The 18,364-nt window shown below is 44.2% G+C and overlaps 1 protein-coding gene across 1 annotated transcript in view; it reads left to right on the top strand.

Moving 5' to 3' along the window:
* Nucleotides 1-11,984, top strand: part of MOBP (myelin associated oligodendrocyte basic protein) — a 38,222-nt gene extending 26,238 nt beyond the window's left edge. Inside the window, exon 5 of the mRNA XM_078432469.2 lies at nt 11,836-11,984. Within this exon, the coding sequence (XP_078288595.1) occupies nt 11,836-11,875 (40 nt within the window). The 3' untranslated portion in view covers nt 11,876-11,984. The remainder of the gene's footprint in view (nt 1-11,835) is intronic.
* Nucleotides 11,985-18,364: the final 6,380 nt, after the last annotated feature.

Raw genomic sequence — 18,364 nt, 5'->3', positions numbered from 1 at the left:
CCCTTTTGTTGCCCCAGCCCTAAGGTTAGTAGCTGCGTCCTATGTTTACTAACGTCTGGGTTACCTCAATGGCCCTCTGTTGGCCTTACCCAACCCCTGTCAATTCCCTGCATTAAATCCCCATGGTTGAAATACCTAGTGTGGCTTCTGTTTTCCTCATGGAGCTGCGGGTGTAGTCCTTCAGGGGACAGTAGCCGTTGCTTCTTTGGTCCGAGAGGACTGCAACCGATTACTGTATAAACTCAGAATAGCCACCCCAGAAACAGAGCACGTACATGAGGCCCTCCATCGCTGTGCCTCAGAGACAAGAAGGGTGACTCCAGGGATAGATGCACACGTGTAGAAAAGGAGAGGTTCAGCTAGTTTGTCCACCCGTCCCCCTGACACACTTCAGCTGCTGTTAATCTCAGCAGCAACATCATTCATTCACTTGTGCACTCATCCAACAAACAATGCATTCCACAGAGTTCCATATATCATGGTGGGGGGATGGGGATACGGCAGCGAGCAAGTCAGGTTGTGACTCACCAGGATGAAACAAGGGAGTAGTTGGTCACCGTGTAGGGTGTACGTACCTCAACATTGTCATAATTAGTAAGTACGCTGGGGCTATGGGAGCCTGGAACAGCGTTCGACCCATCTGGGCTTCACAGAGGAGGTTAGGCTAGGGTAAGTAGAGAATAAAAAGGAAGCTATGCAGAGAGAAGGTGAGGCAGAGATGTGTTTGTCTGTCTCATCTCAGGAGGGTCAGCTTTTTTTTTTTTTAAATAGACTTCATTTTTAGAGCAGTTTTAGGGTCACAGCAAAATGGAGTGGAGGGTACAGAGATTTCCCATATAGTCCCTGCCCACACGCATGGCAGGCCAATTGTTTAGTTCTTTTAATATGTGGAAATGAAGCTGCTTTGTAGGTTAATGGCGGGCGCTAATTGTGTTTGAGATTCTCATCCTTACTCTGCATAGCCCGTTACTCGGGGTGCATGTCACTTGCTGTTTACTGATGTACTATGCAGAAGAATCCACGGAGGAGCGGATTAAAGACGCCCCCCCCCCCCCCCCCAGAGAATCCAGTTCCTTGGGTGACCCATGAGATCTGGAGATCTGCCTTTCCAACAAGCAACACCTCCACCCCAGCATAGCGACTCCGCTGGTATGCGGACCACCCTTTGAGAAGCGCTGACCTACGTCATCCATAAATAAGTGACCCACGTTGTCTGTGATGTGCAGTAAAGACATGTGGAAGGGGCCACATGCGTGGCACTAAAAGTGAGAGCATTAGAAAGGTGCAAGATGGGGTGAGGTTAGTTTGTGAAGGAGGTAAGAGCCCGCCAGTGTCTAACTCTGGAATAGGAAGCTGTGTGCCCGGTTACCGAGTCCTTAATGAGGGCTCCCCAAGGGGCCTGAGTCCAGGGGGCCTGGTCAGGTAAGTTGTGATATATGGGAGTGGTTAGGAAGTGTGAGAAGTAGAGAAAACCAATTGGGTACGAGGCCTGTCACCTGCGGGGGTGGCTTCAAGCCACACCATGTGTAGTGAGTTGTGTGACGGCTGCTTGGGTGGCTGGGAGTTCAAGCAGGACATGGATAGGAGAGGAAGACCGTGAATGCCAAGTTCATCTGTCTCTACCCAGCGGAACTCAAGAGGCTGGTGTGATTTGCTTCCCTCAGTTAACTGTTCTCAGTGGGTATCGGGCTGTCCTTGCCTCCTCAGCCATTGTCGCTCCCCTGGGATGGGGGACCCAGCAGCCTCTGTTCATAGGGTCCCACGACACTGAGGATACGCCATTTGAGCCCTTCCTGAGATCCTCATTTTTCCTTCTCAGATTCCCTGAGGAGATGCACTAGAGCCATTGCTTTGCCACGAGTTTATTCCCCCTGTTGACACTCGTTGGCTATCCCAAATCAAAGGGGTGGGAGGAAGGTTAATGGGAAAAAAATTCACTCTTAGGCAGACTACTAAGCTGCACTTAAAGACAGGCTCAAAAAAAGATTTTCTGAAGCACACTTCCCTTCTGAAATGGTGCCACTCCTGAATTCTGACCTTTAAAGGTTAAAAAAGATATTGACAAAGGTCTTTCGGATCCTAAGTAACCCCCTTTGGGTAGATCTCAAGAACCAGAGAATATTCAAGACTTAGGACTGGTAGAATTCCTTGCAGCCCGACTGAACATTCTCATATCTGATGGGAGGAAACCCTGGCATCTCCGTCTTAATTTAGCCTACTCTCAATTCCTCAAGATTTTAGGATTCACAGGTCACCCTTGCCTTTAGGGTTGACACATGTTTCCTGGGCCAAGCCTCTTTTGGCCCCGCAGGGCTCTGCTTTGGGAGCGGAGGACCTGCGGTTCTCTGAAAGCCACTGTGGCCTGTGAGTGACTGGGGCCAAGTGCACATCTTCGAGCAGTGCTGTGTGTGCCTTTGACTCATTCTTTCACAGAATTTCTTGTACCACATTGGGCCCCGCACACCAGGAGCTTGGAGGACCGATCTCTTCCCACGTGCATTTTCTAGCTTATTCATCAAGACCATGTGCACAGCAATGCACCAAGCTCTGGGCAATCAAAGGAAATGACGTTCGCCCCTGGTCCGGCCGCCCGGATGGGATTTCGGAGCGGCCCCTCCCTCGGTGATGTTGTTCTTCCCTCCAGGAACCACGCTGAGCTCGGCTGTCTCTATCCCGGCCCACATTCAGGGGTCCCACCTGCCTGGTTCATCTCCTTCCCCAGCTTGCTTTTTCACTCTCTTGTCTCACTTCAGCAGGTGATAAAATCAAAGCCCAAGAAAGACAACCGTATTGCTAGAGGGTAAATGTTCTAAGTGACTCTCAGGTTCTCCACAGAATTTGGTCTTTCGGAGACAGGGTGCTTTAGCTTTGAGTCTCAAGTTGAAGCAAGCAGGGTTCGGTATTTTATTGACCACGCACTGTCCTGGCCGAGGCATGACAGGGCATTGCTTCTAAAGGTTAAGACAAACACACCCACTGAATGACTACATGCTATCTATATCTGTATCTATCTATCTATCTATCTATAATAGTATAGTTTCGAGTTTGTTTGGAATTATTGGGACTGCCAAACAACAATCCAATTCTAAATACTTACATACTTGACAAGCTAGGACTTACTTCCAAAGAGCGCTGGCCCAGAGCAATTACTCTGAGGGTCTGAGAGTGTGCACTGACAGAACCACGTATTGGGGCTGAGGTTCAGACTGTTAGATAAGGGGCATCTGCCTGCTTTTCAGGTGTGCAGACCCAAGTTTATTCCAGACCCTTCTACGACATGACTTTTTGTCCTTCCTCATGCCAAGAGGTACATTCTGCCGTTTTGTACTTCTGGAAAACCGCAGACCATTTTCTCTTTCTTTGTGCAGGACTGGCCAAACTAACCCTTCTGGTCCCTTTTCTGAGCCCTCTCTGAGTTTACACAACCAAAGCATTGACTTTGTATTCATGTCTTAGAAAGAATTTATTCCTTACGTGATTGTGGAAAAATCGCACCCAGGCATATATTATGCTTAATCACATCCCAATGTTTACACCCTGGCAATCTATTTTTGGGCTCATCAGCCAAACAGAATCAGAAATGCATCTACCATTTCTCAGGTAACAGTGGAGTTAGGGAAAGGTAACTCTCAGATCGGGCTCTGGTCTGCCTGCCTCTCAGATTGCATCATTGCTTTTATGAGTTTGGATGACTGAACTCTTGAGTCTTGCTCTACCTGAGGCATAGATCCCTTCCTGTCCAGGAGCAGGCTTCTACACATCGTGGCAGTCTCCATAGCATGGTGCCTGAGCAGAGCAGGCTCTCACGGAGGCCGGGGTTAGCCAGAGAGGCCTCTGGTCCCATGAGCTGTGGGTACTCTTCCATTTGGACAGCTCCTGCCTGGTTCCGTGTCCCCAGTCTAGAGCACATGGTTAACCACTCTCTCTAACAACCGTAATGCCATTGTTGCCCATCCTCTGGCCACGCTTATCCCACAAATCCCTTACCTAGATCAAGTTGATGCCCTACGTGCACTACTCCAGCCTCCAGCTGATTGTTGATAGAGTAAGGCTCCACGGTGGCAGACAGCTGCTGAGCACAGCTAGGAGAAGCCCGTAGCCTTAAGGGTTGGTGCCACCATGAATGGATGAGCACCAGCCTCTCTCCAGACTAGTTTGCCTCCACCAGCCCCAACATGTTTATCAGGATATGCATCTGTCTTTAAATCCTTTCTGTCAGTCCCAGAGGGGGAAGCATTTTTTCCTGATCAGGTCAACCCCTCCTTCCACCACTCCTGTGTGATCTGCTTGATCTTCCTCCCCCAACTCGTGTTTCCTCCGGGGTCTTGCTGCACTTCCCCAACAGCTTCAGCCTTTTTCTATGGTCTCAAGAGAAAGTGCTTTAGCTTTTAAACATGCTCAGTCATCTCATAATGACTGAGTTCATCTCTGGCCCTGTCTGGTCTCTCCTCTTCTCAGGCAAATTAAAAAAAAAAAAGTAGCGTAAATTTATCACCTTTACTTCTCTAAATTGCATTTACTCCTCAACTGACTGTGCCCTGATTCTTCCCATAGCACCTCACTGAAATCTCTCCTGTGCAGGTTCCTCCAGAAGCAACAATGCTCGGGCAAGCAGTTCATTTGGGGGGAGGGGGAGGGAGGGAATGCTGGAGGAATGGGGAAGTGAGACAGAAAGGGAAGCAGCTGATAGAGAGTGTGTTATCAAACCAGTTCTCACTGTGGGCTCCCAGGGCTTAGTCCTGCTAGGGAGCCCTAGTTGCTAATGTAGGACATGCACTCAGTTTTCCCAACCAAGGGGTGAAAGAGCTGGGGTATTTATACACCAGGCCATCAGTCATTGGTCAACTAATGCTGCTTTGAGGATAGTGTTAATTCCTTGACACTTCTGGCCTGCCAAGCAGATGGCAAAGTGAGCTGCTGTAGCAGGAAAGAGCCTACAGGCAGAGAAAGGCATCTGGAATTTCAGCCAGTGTGCACACAGTGGTAAAGGCGAGGGGCCATAGGCCAGGTACTAGCAGCACCCGCTTTAACAGCTTCCCTGTGGTCTTTGTGTTGCTTTGCTAGATGAATGCTCAATCCAGTCTTTATATCGATGGTGCTGTCTGTCAAATTTGTTGACTACTCACTCACTCAGTCATTAAATTCTCTGCCCTCTTTAGGGGTGCCTGGGTGGCTCCGTCAGTTAAGCATCCGACTTTGTCTCAGGTCATGATCTCACTATTTGTGGGTTCGAGCCCCACATTGGGCTCTGTGCCGACAGCTCGGAGCCTGGAGCCTGCTTCCAGTTCTGTGTCCCCCTCCCGCTCTGCCCCTCCCCTGCTCTCTCTCTCTCTCTCTCTAAAAAATAAATAAACATTAAAAAAAAAACTTTTAAATTCTCTGCTCGCTTGCCTTCCATGACCCTTCTATTTCCTAATTTACCGTGTGAACTTTTCTTCTGCCTCCATTGTGAATCCTTGCTCTTCTGCTAATTGTGAAACTTTGGGATCCTCTGGGGTTTTATCCTGAGCTTGCTGCCTGGGCAATTTTTTCTTCTTTCATGATGGGCACACTGATGACTTTCAAACCTTACTTGAGCCCTGACATTAAACTCTGGGCCCATTTGCCCAGCAGATCAACTTGGATGTTGTCAAACCCAACCATCTCCACTTGACTTCTTTCCCACGAAGACTTGTTCTTCCTCTTATTTACTATCTCAGCAAGTAACTGAGCTACTCAGCTACTGCTCCTCCCAGCAACCACATTGAAAATCTAAGCGCCATCTTAACTTCCAAATTTCCCCAACACATGACTGCCAATTTTACTTCTAGATTTTTTTCCCCTATAACTTAGGGTACATTAAGGGCCAATGGGAAGGGGTATGGACATGAGAATGAGACTGGAAACAAAAGAGGGGGCATGGAGATTGTTGGTAGAGTAAGGCTCCTTCATAGTATGTGTGGAGGGACTGGCCTTTGATGGGAGCAGGAAAAGCCATTTGGTTTTGCAAAGGAATGAGAAAGACCCATTAATGGGCAGTAAGATGAAGGCAAGTCCTACTCAAGGATGAGAGAGCCAGGGGGTGGGTGAGAAGGTTAGAGTTTTGAGAACCAGAGACCAGGCTGGGGAAAGTACTGAGGGTTAGCTGAGCTCTGATCCATGGAGCTGCATATGAATCTTTTGTTCTTATGGAGATTATTCTCCAGGATGGGAAACCAGTTACCATCTCCACAGTCTCCAGCAGCATCATCCAACTCCACATCAAGTCTTCTTTTCTTCCAGTTTGCTTTGCCAAACGTTCCCACAGCAACTGTTCTTAAACTTCACCAGGAACCCCTAGTGCTCTGACCCTTGTTTTTCCTTCTCCATTCACCAGACTCTCCTTTTGTTCTCTAGGTAGTTTGATTTTTATATTTATTATATTGTATAGGATTGTATTGTATTGTAAATTATTCAATTTATGAAACTAAAAGGAACGCAAGTTCTCTCACTTCCCCTGCCCCCTACTCCCCACCCTCCACCTCTGGCAACCACCAATCTGTTCTCTTTATCTATGAGCTTGGTATTTGTCTTTCTCTGTCTGACTTATTTCCCTTAGTGTAATACCCTTAAGGTATATCCATGTTGTTGCAAATGGTAGTCATTCTTTTTTATTGCTGAATGATATTCCATTGTATATATAAATTTATTAATCCATTCATCCATTGATGAACACTTATTAATCCATTCATCCATTGATGAACACTTAGGCAGTGTCCATATCTTGGGTATTATGAATAATATGGCAACGAACACGGAGCTACATATAGCTCTTTGAGTTAGTGTTTTCATTTTCTTTGGATGAATATCCAGAAATGAAATTGTTGGATCATATTGTAGTTTTATTTTTGAGTTCTTGAGGAACCTCCATGCTGTTTTCCATAGTGGCTGTGCCAATTTACATTCCCTCCAACAGTACACAAAAGTTGCCTATTCACATCTTTACCAACACTTGTTATTTCCAGTCTTTTTGATAATAGCCATTCTCATAGGCGTGGGTGATATCTCATGTGGTTTTGACTTGCATTTCACCGATGATTAGTGATGTTAAACATCTTTTCATGTACCTGTTGGTCATCTTATCTCTTCTCTGAAAAAATGTCCATTCAGACTCCTTTCTTCCCTCTCCTCCCTCTCCAAATTAGGAGCTGTGGCTCAACATTTTAATCTCTTTAAAAATACCCTACACCCCCCTACCCTCTGAATATCCGTCTCATATTTTTGGAAAAACTCTAACTTTGGATGAATGCAGCCATCTGTCTTCACCATGTCGGTTTCCAGGCAGCTGAGTCTCACTGGAAAATAACACATAGCAGGGCAGTGGTAGTTGGGCATAAGTAGAATTATGCCCATAATATCACGTAGCTTGTTAAGTGTTAGTTTTGCGCAGTCATAGTTAAGTTACCTGCATGCAGACAAAGGAGGAAGCCATGGACCCCAAAAGTGTCATGTATATATGTGAAATACACTACCCCCAAACACGTGCCCTACATATAGGAGGTTTGTTGAAACATAATTTGCATGCAGCAGAAGTCGACCTTTTCAGCAAACAGTTCTCTGCACACCATTATGTAACTACCATCCCAATCAAGATGTTGAGTATTTTCATCACCCTCTCCCCCAAATTTCCCTCATACTTCCTCTTTGCAGTCAATCCCCAAGCCCCTGACAACCACCAATCTGTTTTCTGTTCCTATGGTTTTGTCTTATAAGTCTAAAATGTCATATAAATGGAATCATACAGTGTGTATCCTCTTGAGTCTGGCTTCTTTCACTTAGCATAATGCATTAGAGATTGAACTATTTGTTGCACAAATCAGCAGTTTTATTTTCATATTTATTTCTGGGTAGCATTCCATTATATGCATGTACCTATCATAGTTTTCCATTAACCAGTTGAAGCATATTTAGGTTATTTCCAATTTTTGATGAATAAAGTTGCTGTAAACATTCATGTGAGCGTAAATTTTCTTTTCTCTTGAGTAAATACCTAAAACTGGTATTGCTAGACCATATGTTAACTGCTAAATTGTTTTCCAAAGTGGTTGTACTATTTTGTATTCCCATTAGCAACGTGGGATGCTCTGCGTGCTTGTCAGCACTTGGTATTGTCAGCTTTAAAAACTTTATCCACTCCGATAGGTGTGCAGTGCTATCTCATCGTAGTTTTAATATTGTATTTTCTTAATGCCTAATGGTGTTGAGCATCTTTAAATGAACTTATATATCATCCACTAAAGATGGGTGATATTTGTTTATTGGTCAGGTGTGTGTTCAATCTTTTGGCCATTTTAGAAAGTGGGTGGTTATTTTCTTGTTATCGTGTTTTGGAAGTTTAAAAAATATATCTGGATATATTTTAATGTGTATGCAAATATATCAAATTTAATATATTTATCAAATACATGTTTTGCAAATATTTTTTCCCAGTCTGTGGTTTGCTTGGCTTGCTTTCTCATTTTCTTAACAATGTCTTTTGAAGAAACAAAGGTTTAATTTTGATGAAGTCCAATTTATCATTTTTTTCCTTTTATAGATCACGCTTCTTGTATTGTATGTGGGAATTCTTTGCCTAACACAAGGTCACAAAGATTTTCTCCGATGTTTTCTTCTAGAAATCTAAAACTTTAGGTTTACATTTACATTGTTGTCCATTTTGAGTTAATATTTTGTAAATGATGTGAAGTATGGATTGAAGTTCAATTTTTTTTGCATATGGATATTCAATTGTTCCAAGACCATTTTTTTTTTTTTAGAAGATTCTCCACTAAATGATTTTGCAATTTTGTAAAAAATGGGTTGACTATAATGTGTGAGTTTATTTCTGGACTTCCTATTCTGTTCTGTTAACCTATGTATCTTTCCTTTCAAATTTCAACTTGATTACTGTCGCATTATAGTAAATATTGAAATCAGTTTAATGTGAATTCTCCAACATTGTGCTTTATTTTTGAAATTGGTTGTGACTATTCTAGTTCCTCTGCTTTATCATACAAAATTTAGGGTCACTGTGTCCATTTATATAATATATCCTGGTAGAATTGAATGGGATTATATTGAGGTTATAAATCAACCTGGTGAGAATTGCAACCATATTTAATACATGAACATAGTATATATCTCTCCATTCATTTAGATCCTTTTTGTTTTGCGGTTTTAGGACATAGATCTTGTACATATTTTGTTTGCTTTATAATGAAGCACTTTATGTTTTAGGTACTATTAACATAATATTTTTTCTATTTCAATTTCCCATTGTTCATTTCCAATATATAAAATATTATTGATTTTTGTATATTGATCATGTATCTTGTGATCTTACTAAACTCACTTATTATAGCTTTTTTCTGGGGTAGATTCTGGTATTTTCTACATTGACAATCATGTTGTCTGTGAATAGAGAGGTGTTTTTTTTTTCCCCCTTTCAATAGGTATGCCTAGTTTTTGTATGGTTTAAACTATTATTTCACTGAGAACATTTTCTTCTTAGAGAAATAGTTTAACAAGATTAAGTCCTTGCCAAATTGGCTTTCTGGATTACTAAAAGGAGTTAGATCCCAAATTAGATGATCAGTTATGTGGACAGTCTTTATAACTTTCATTCTTCAGAGCTGTGCTACAAGAAGATGAGTAGGGCATTTTATATAGGGTTTGACTCTTGTGTAATAACTACCTGTTATTTTCCTATTGTGAATTGGTCAGTGGGGATGATGTGCAGAGTATTTCATGTAGGCAAAGAAGTCCCCTCCTGTGTCTGCAGAATCATCATTATGCTAGGGAGCCTTTGCATAGCCCTTTGATTTAAGAGCCTTCACACTTCTGGCTGATCAGATGGCCACCTCCCCCCTTGGCTCATCTGGAACCTTCCACTGCTACATTTCAGACCCAATAGTGTGCATCCCTCTTGCTGGAGTGTGCCTGAGTCTGGACCCGAAACTCTTATATCCCCAGAGTCTGACTCAGGGCTTGGCTGATCTTACTGACTGAATAAGACCTGGAAATACAACCTAGCTGTCATTCTGGCACAGCGGGAAGGGCAAGGACTCTGATACGAGGTTTGAGTCTGAGCTCTTCTGTCAAAGTTATTCTTGGAAAGCTCTATTTTTCCCATCTGTAAAATGAGGATGTTATCTTCCCCGTGAGTTATCATTGTGAAGGACTTAGTTCATCATCTAATCCTATTAGGTAAGTTGAAGTTATTAGAACTGTTATTTAATAGATACATTGTGTCACTTCATCGTGGCCCCTAGCAGATCCTCCTTAATTCCGTTGCTTCCTCTGGTTGAAATGGAGTTCAGGGGCGATTGCTGCCCAAACTGGCCATCCCCCGCCGCATCCGTGTGGCTGCCACTGTCAGTGGAGTGCTAATGAGAAAAATTAGGTGCTTACACCATCTAAGATGCCACAGTGGCTGGTTGCAGTGCGACCTGCACAGGTGATGCCTGGGATCTGTGGGCTTCCATATGCCTGCCAGCACCCGGGGTTTTGTATCTGGCATGATTTATGGCGGGGTCTAATATGAGCGGGCAGTCCCCCGTCTGAAGGGCATGCAGGCGATCCAGCAAATGTACAGTGATTCTCTTCTCAAATTTCAAGGGATGCATTCCAGCCTTCTCAGGCTACCATTCATTCCAAGAATTCCAGCCGAGTGTTTCTTTATTTTTCTCGGTATCCAGCCTTGTTAGCTTGATATGTAATTAGGGGTTTTGGAAAATGTTATTGCTAACACCTGAATACGAACTTTATTTCTGATTTTTAACCCTCCCCCCCCCCCCAAATTATAGGAAAAGCTGTGTTTCTCATAAGCTTAGTTTTCAGTGTGAAAGTATTGTACATTCCTAATGCACGTATCTTGATGGGGTTTCTTCTTCATTTGGTTTTTTTAAATTAAGAACTTTGGTGACGTTCTGTAATTATTTGACATGCCCTCATTTCCAAGGTGGCCACGTAGAGTTCTGCTGTCTAAATAAATTGTGGTTAATATAATGCAATCCCTCAGTTGGAGAGCAAGTTTGCAAGCAATTGTTGTCCAGAGCCACATATTTATAATGTGTGTGTGCATGTGCACGTGTGTGTTTAAGTTTACTTATTTATTTGAGAGAGAGAGAGAGAGAGAGAGAGAGAGAGAGAGCATAAGCAGGGGAAGGGATGAGAGGGAGGGAGAGAGAGGGAGAGAACCCAAGCAGATTCCATGCTGTTAGCACAGAGCCCACCATGGGGCTTGATCCCATGAACCACAAGATCAGGACCTAAGCCAAAATCAAGAGTCGGATGCTTAACGGACTAAACCGCCCAGTTGCACCTATAATGTTTTTAGTGGTGTTATTTGAAACACAGTCTGTTCCCCGTCAAAATAGGAACATGTCAATATGGTCACAATTTCATAATGTGAGTTCATATACCCTAAGTGTATATATGTATACATTCATTTCTTTATGTCTATGGCCAGTAAAACTAGGTTTTTTGTTGTTTTTTTTTTTTTTAGGAGTAGAGTGGTATTTTGATTTCCTTTGTGGTTTTATGTATTTTAAAATTATCTGCAATGATTAAAGTGTAAAGCAAGAATTATTATACACAAACATAGAAGAACTTCAAAAGAATATCTTCTTCCTGGCCTGAGCCAGGGGAAAAAATTACATTATTTTGGCCAGATGCTGCCAGAATTGGGAAATTAAGCAAAGGGATATTAAGGTTAGATTTCCCAGGAGAATAACAACCCCAAAGGTAGTCTACAAATTCACAATTATGTTAACTGAGCACAGAGTGTTTGTTCATCACTTAGCAACACTGTGGATTTTGTTTCTCTTTGTAAACCAGATTGAAAAGGAAGAGCAAGCCGACCCCACGGAAGAAGTGAGGGGGCAGTTTCAAGCGAATGGACCACCTCAGCACCTGGACTCACTGCTTCTTGACCCCCGTGCCCTTGGGCAAGTTATCTGGCTTCCAGTAGGATGCAGGGACAGACACCGGCTGATGTGGCAACAGCTGATGCCCACAGGCTCCTCGGTGCGGGGGCCACCTGGAGGTGAGAGGGGGCGTCTCTGTGCGTCATGCTCCAGTTGGTGGGTCCCAGCAGTGGCCCTCGGGCTCCAGAACCCAGTGCATGGCTTCTATGGTCTCAGCTGCAGTCTTTTCTCCCTGAGAACATGCACAGGCTTTCAAGGTCTTTAGATCAGGATGGTCAAGTGACAGCCCTTGTATTGTCCTCCAATCTCTGTTCTCCTCCCTCTCTGGCATCCTGTTGCCTAATCTGACTTTTGATCCTTGACCTTCTTCTTTGTAATTAATCCTCTGCCTGGTTCCTCTCTTCCCTCTGCCTTCGGGTTCCCATTTGACCTCCTTAATCAGTTCCCCGCACTGGCACACAGCCAGAGACACAGTTAGCTCTGGGGAAGATCCAAGTCCTTTTGAGTAAGATATTAGGTGAGCAGATGAACCAGGCGTGCAAAGAAATTCCCAGGGAGGGTAGGGGTTGTCCAAGTCCACATGTCGGAAGCAGCCAACGTGCTGTGTCAGAGCTGAGAGTAACATTGTGAACAGGTAGCTCCTTCCCACTCCCCGGGCCTCTGTCTCCAACCTCACACAGGGATTTGTGAATGCCTTCTTCTGATCCCTGCCTGGGTGAGAGCATACACTCTCAGGCACTACCTTTGAGCCTTGTCCAATTCATCTGGACAGTCCCAGATTCAGAACTAATTGCTTCAATTCATTGTAACCTTGAGAAAGTTATCTGGGCTCACTCAATGACTTACCCTTGCCCCTCTCCCCAAAGGTTCCTGGAGACCAGGCTGCTAAGAGGGCCCCTCTGTGAGGCCAAGTTGCTACTCTCCCACCCTCCCACCTCAGGACACCAGCAGGCGGCCCCAGGGCCTTTCACAGACCAGAAGGGGTACTCAGAGAGTTGCTATTTCCAGACCACAATGCCCCAAATTCTTGGGGAGGGCTGAATCCCTCTATGCTGTCTCTGGTTGGTGCCTCCACATACTATAGTGGGGTCAGGCAAAATAGGAGAGGAGAATTAAGTGTGGGAGAGGAGAGGAAGTTAGGGTAGATAAGCAGTCCAAGACTTCTCTCCCTATGTGGGAGGTTATCCCATGATATGTGTAAGTCTGAAACCAATTGTAATGGAGTAGGGTTAGGGTTTGACTTCTCATCTCTGATTTGCTCCCACTATCTATGGCCCCAAACTCAGGGAAAGAACTTTGACCTTGAGTATGGGATCTCCATCAGGGACATAGGAAATAATCCCCTGACTCTGCCTTGGTTAGATCACGTTCCCTACACACACACACACACACACACACACACACACACACAGACGCTTGGTGGGGTTTGCCCCTGGGTTAAGTGGAGGACTTTCAGATCATCTTGCTTTCCCGTGGACTGGCTTGTGTGTTTGTGTATATGTTGGGAAACTTGGCTTTGGGGGAATAGTTTTGGGCTCTCATGTTCTTTCCCAGGCACAAATACTAGAGAGACCCCCCCAAGTCTCATTTCAGTTCCATGCTCCCTGGGGACCCTGACCACTGAAGCTGATTATGAGAGAAGACTGCACACTAATAGACTCCCTTCAGGGACTTGACTTTGACTTAGGGATCCACCATTTGCCTGGCAGTGGCTTTGAAAGAGTCTTTCATCATGGATCACTTTCCCTACTCACCTCAGAGCTGGGGGATGGAAGGAGAGGGGTTGGAGAAGGCTCATCTCTCTTGAGTCTCCAGTGGGATCCATTCCAGAAGCCATCCCTGCTTGTTTTAAGCCCAAGCTTGGCTAATTTGTTTGTTGGCTTTAAAGTTGGGCCTGAAGGGTGAGAAATACAGGCAATAGATCCAAGCTCAACCCCTCCTGAACCCCTCCAATGCTTTTCTATTAGGAGGCCAGTGGAGGGAAGCTGAAGCCATGACCCAGTCCCTAGGGCATAAGGCTCATTGCCTTTCCAGGTCTGGCCCACCCCACTTGTGATTCAGAAGCCCTTTCCCTACCCAGCAAGACCACACTTTCCTGTCTTCCTTCTTTTGTCTCCTTTTGTATGTGTAAATAATATGTTGTGATAGCTACTCAGTGCTTATACTCATTCGGGTCTGTTCTTATGCACTCTGCCTGTGATGCTCTCGTCCAAGATCTCTGCACTGGTGACTTCAGCTCAAATATCATCTCGGAGATGTTTCCCTTGGAAACTCACTGCGGTTTCCATAGTTACTCTCTATCTCGTCACTCTAGTTTTGTCAGTTGTGTTTGTCTTCACAGCACTCATCACCCTCGGGAATTATCTTGTTCATTTATTTGCTTGTTTACTGCTTGGCTGTCCTTCTGCTCCTAATGTAACTTCCATGACCACCAACACCTGTTTCCTGCCACATCCTCAGTTCCCAGCGCTAGGAGGAACTCAATAAACACTTGTTGACTGAATAGATGTTTGCTTGTTGTTTTTTTAAAATAGGAATGATTTTTCAGAAGTTTAGATTCTTTTGAAAAGTCAAAAGTGTCTACTGTACTTAGTAACAAGGAACCATTGGTGACATTTGAGGGCGCTCTTGGAGTAAATAGGAGGCGATGTGACCATGAAGGGAAGCAGGGCATAGGGCAGTAGCTGGGGTGTCCCATGAACTCAGGAGACACTTGAGCTTGGTGAAGTCTAGTGGGAAGGAAACAGCAGAGCAGGTGTGTGAAGGAGGAGGAAATACTGAGTCAAGAACTGAGGAGGCAGGAGGGAGAATCTGGGGCACAGGTGAGGGGATCAGGCATGTAGCAGGAGTCCCTTTTCAGTGGGAAAAGGGGAAGGAGAAAAGAAGTGTGTAGATTCTGGTGGGTTGGCAGGGTCAGCGGTAGGGGCTCAAGGGCAGTTCCTGCCTGTGGCTTTGATCTTCTCTTGAAGTTGGAGGTGAAGTGACCTCTTCACAACGGGGTTAGTGGTGGTGTCAGGGGTCAGAAATATGAGGATGGTGGAGACAATTATATAGAGATCACTTCATCTCAAGTTTTTGAAATATACATATTTTTAAAAAAAACCCTTTGCCAGAGGAATTTAATTAACCAATTAATTAACAATTCAAAGCAACATTTTGCCACTAAGTCACTGCATACGACTTCATATTTAGATGTAAATCCTAGGCCTAAACTTGAGTCCCATATGGTCTCAGATGGAAGAAGAAGGAATAGGAGAAAGAAAGGCAGAGTCTAATCTTCTCAAGGAATAAAGAATCACGAGGAAGCTTTCACAAGGGGAAGCTGCAAAAATTCTGACAAATCATAGCAAGATGGGGCTGTGCTGTGAGACAGCAATTTGCTGAACGTCCATCTGGACTCTGTTCTAACACCAGAAACATGTAGCAACTCAGGCCTGGAAGGGTCCAGGGAGGCTTCTGGACTGATTCCATAGCACAAGTCTCCGTTTCATTAATAATACCATTAGCAGGTACTTATGAGCTCTGCTTAAACAAAATGAAGTGTTCTTAATGGCTAAAGATGATTCCATTGACCCAACGGAACAGTGGGCAGTTGCATCTTGGAGAGATTTTGCATACTCACTCTTCTTGTTTGTAACATAGGTACACACTTGTAGGAGTGTTGGTTAAGGGTAGTGATAAAAATATCTTCTTTCTATTAAATATCAACTATGCATCCATCCTATACTACATAGTGTTTTGTGTTTGTAAATGGCTGCCATGAAACCATGACCTTGGGCTTCTTGCTATCATGCTGCGATCTAGAAATTTCCAAAATGAGTTTGATGGAGACTTAGGGGTGCTTGGGGTGCCATGTTATGAGATGAGAAGGAGGTGGAGCCAACGTGGCTCCAATCTGCATCCCCACATCGACTAGGCAGATTTTAGGGTCTCTGTTGACTTCCAATTTTATATAGATAAAGGGTTGCACTGGGATAAAAGAGTCTGACAATCTTCACCGTCGTGACTGAAATCAAATACTGGTAAAATAATTATGCTAGTGACTTTCTATATGATTTGTTAAATCAAAGAGTGTACTATTTGGCATTGCATCATAGGTTTGGGTTTAATTGACTGGTATTTCAGTGACAACTTATTTCCTTTTAGGCAACAATTCACCCACCACCAAGTTGAGTGTTTTGACCTTTGATCAACTGGCTAGGTTTATCCAAAGTACAGATGAGCAAAAGTACTAGATTAGCAAAGAGTCTTGATAATTATACCTGTATTTTATTTTTAAGCAAATTTATGTGAAAGTATTATATTCAACATGGTACTAAAAATCGATTTCTGTTGCATAAACTACGTGAACTAAATAGACTACATTAATAATACATAAAATAGGTTTGCGGAGAGTGGAGAAAATGGGAAGGCATAGCATAAATGGTGGTCTTCATCGCAAATCAAATATCTATTATATTTGAATCATTTGGTTCAGAAAGATCTCTGCACAATAGAACTAAGTTCTAAAACAGTGTTAAATCTAAGTACCAAAGTCATATTCACATTGGAGTTTGAAGCACATTCATTTTCCCAAGAGTCCATTCGTAACCACAGCTGGGGGCTGCGAGGTCCAGGGGTGGAATCTTGAGAGGCTGGTGCACTTCCCTCTAGAACCCAAAGGTTGTAAGTATTTTGTAGAGAGAAAAGTAGATAACCTCAAGTAACTAGGATCTCGAAAGAAGGTACTTTTACAGCAAGAGGGTCTAGGTTTCTAAGGTTTCCTTTCCTTCTAAGGAGGAAAGGTTGGGAGTGTCTGGGTCCACGCCTGAGAAGGTGGTGATGGCAGCTGGAAGTCTTTCATGTGTTGATTAATGACGGATGTTCCTTATAAAGATAGGAAGTGATTTGCATCAGCGCTAGCCAAACCCGCCCTCCCTGCAGAAAGTAAGAGATATTGGGCCAGTCTTTGTTAATGAAGCCTCTAGGGCCACTATTAAAGGCCGATATATTAACAGATACTGAAAATGGGCCCTTGGCCCGGGTGGTGGTTCACACACAGCCCCCTGTTGACCTCCAGGCAAATCTGTTTGATTAATGCTGAAGTGAAGATACCCCTACTGTGACCGCCATCGCCCTGCCATCGAGGAGGGTTGGGTAGTCTGTCTTTCAGGGGGTGTGAGACTCAGTAGACATTCTGGCAACTTTCCATCAAGGAAGTTATGTTTGCCTGCAGATCAGAGGGTGAGTTTTTCCTGACACCTCATAGGTTACCCAGGTGGCGGCCCATTCACAGCTAATTCAGTCCTAGGCATGCCTCTTCCATAGCCGGAGAAAGGCGAATGGCACAGTGGGCAGTGAGTACCGGGGCAGTCACTCACAGGGAGTGTCCCATGGGAGCCAGCCTGGCTTCAGGGACCTCTTATTGACAGGAGTTCCTTGGCGATCTTCCTAGGTTTGGTTTTATTTCTGAGATCTCTGAAGCACACCAGTCTCTGGGTTTGTTACTTGCAATTCCTGTCTCAGGAAGGCAGCACTCTCTTCCTATCCGGGAAGAAATCTTAATGCATCAAAAGGAAAGAGTTTGGTCTCTTAGGCTTTCTTTACCGCCACGTGGTGAGCCAACAGATTGCTACATAATCTATTTTCACTGCATTCGCCCTCTGTTTCTCGAATTCTCGGTAAACATCCCTTTCTGCAGCTGACAGCCTCTGTTCTTTCTCTCTGGCTTATAAGCTTTCTGAGTCAGACCCTTTGACGGAATCTTAGTTTTCTGCTGATAGAGATCATGAAGGACCGTTACTGCCAGCTGCAAGATTTTGCATTTAATTTTCAACTAGAGCTTTGGCTACAAGCAGTAAAAAAAAAAAAAAAAAAAAAAAGAAAGAAAGAAAGAAAGAAAAAGAATAATTTTCCAACTTTTGTCTTCCAGTTGATGTCTTGCTGACATCTCATTATTTGGCTCGGAATGTAAATGGTGTCTGTTTTCCTCAACTCTTGTTACTGTGGATTTTGGTGCCATCTGATATCCCTGACTCTCTCCCTTCTTCCTGTGGGAATCTGCCAATTCACTCCTATTTTTAAAATGACCCTGTTTATCTCCTTCCCTGTGATTTTTCTCCGCTGATGCAAAGATGAACGGCGAGTGGTTTGAGATGCAGAGCACATTTATTCAGAACTTCAACTTCATTATTTTCCTAAGCCACAGCTTCTCTCTGAGCCCGGAGAGTCTCCTGATTTGCTTGCTGATCTCAGTAGGTACGGCTGGGAGGGTAGAGACAGCCAGGGCTGTGGGGGGGACCACAGCCTTCTCTCCACTCCGCCTCCCCCAACGGCTACGCCTTCCTCTTCAGCTCATGTCTTCCTTCCGGTTTCCATCTCATCTGTCACTCATCTGTTTTCCTACAACTCAAATTCACGAAAGACTTCGGTTTTTATTTTTATTTACTTTTATCTTTTTC

This window comes from Panthera onca, chromosome C2, assembly GCF_046562875.1.
Source record: "Panthera onca isolate mPanOnc1 chromosome C2, mPanOnc1 haplotype 2, whole genome shotgun sequence".
Taxonomy (NCBI): domain Eukaryota; kingdom Metazoa; phylum Chordata; class Mammalia; order Carnivora; family Felidae; genus Panthera; species Panthera onca.
Note: the sequence above shows the minus strand (reverse complement) of the source record. Positions and strands in the feature narration are given on the sequence as shown.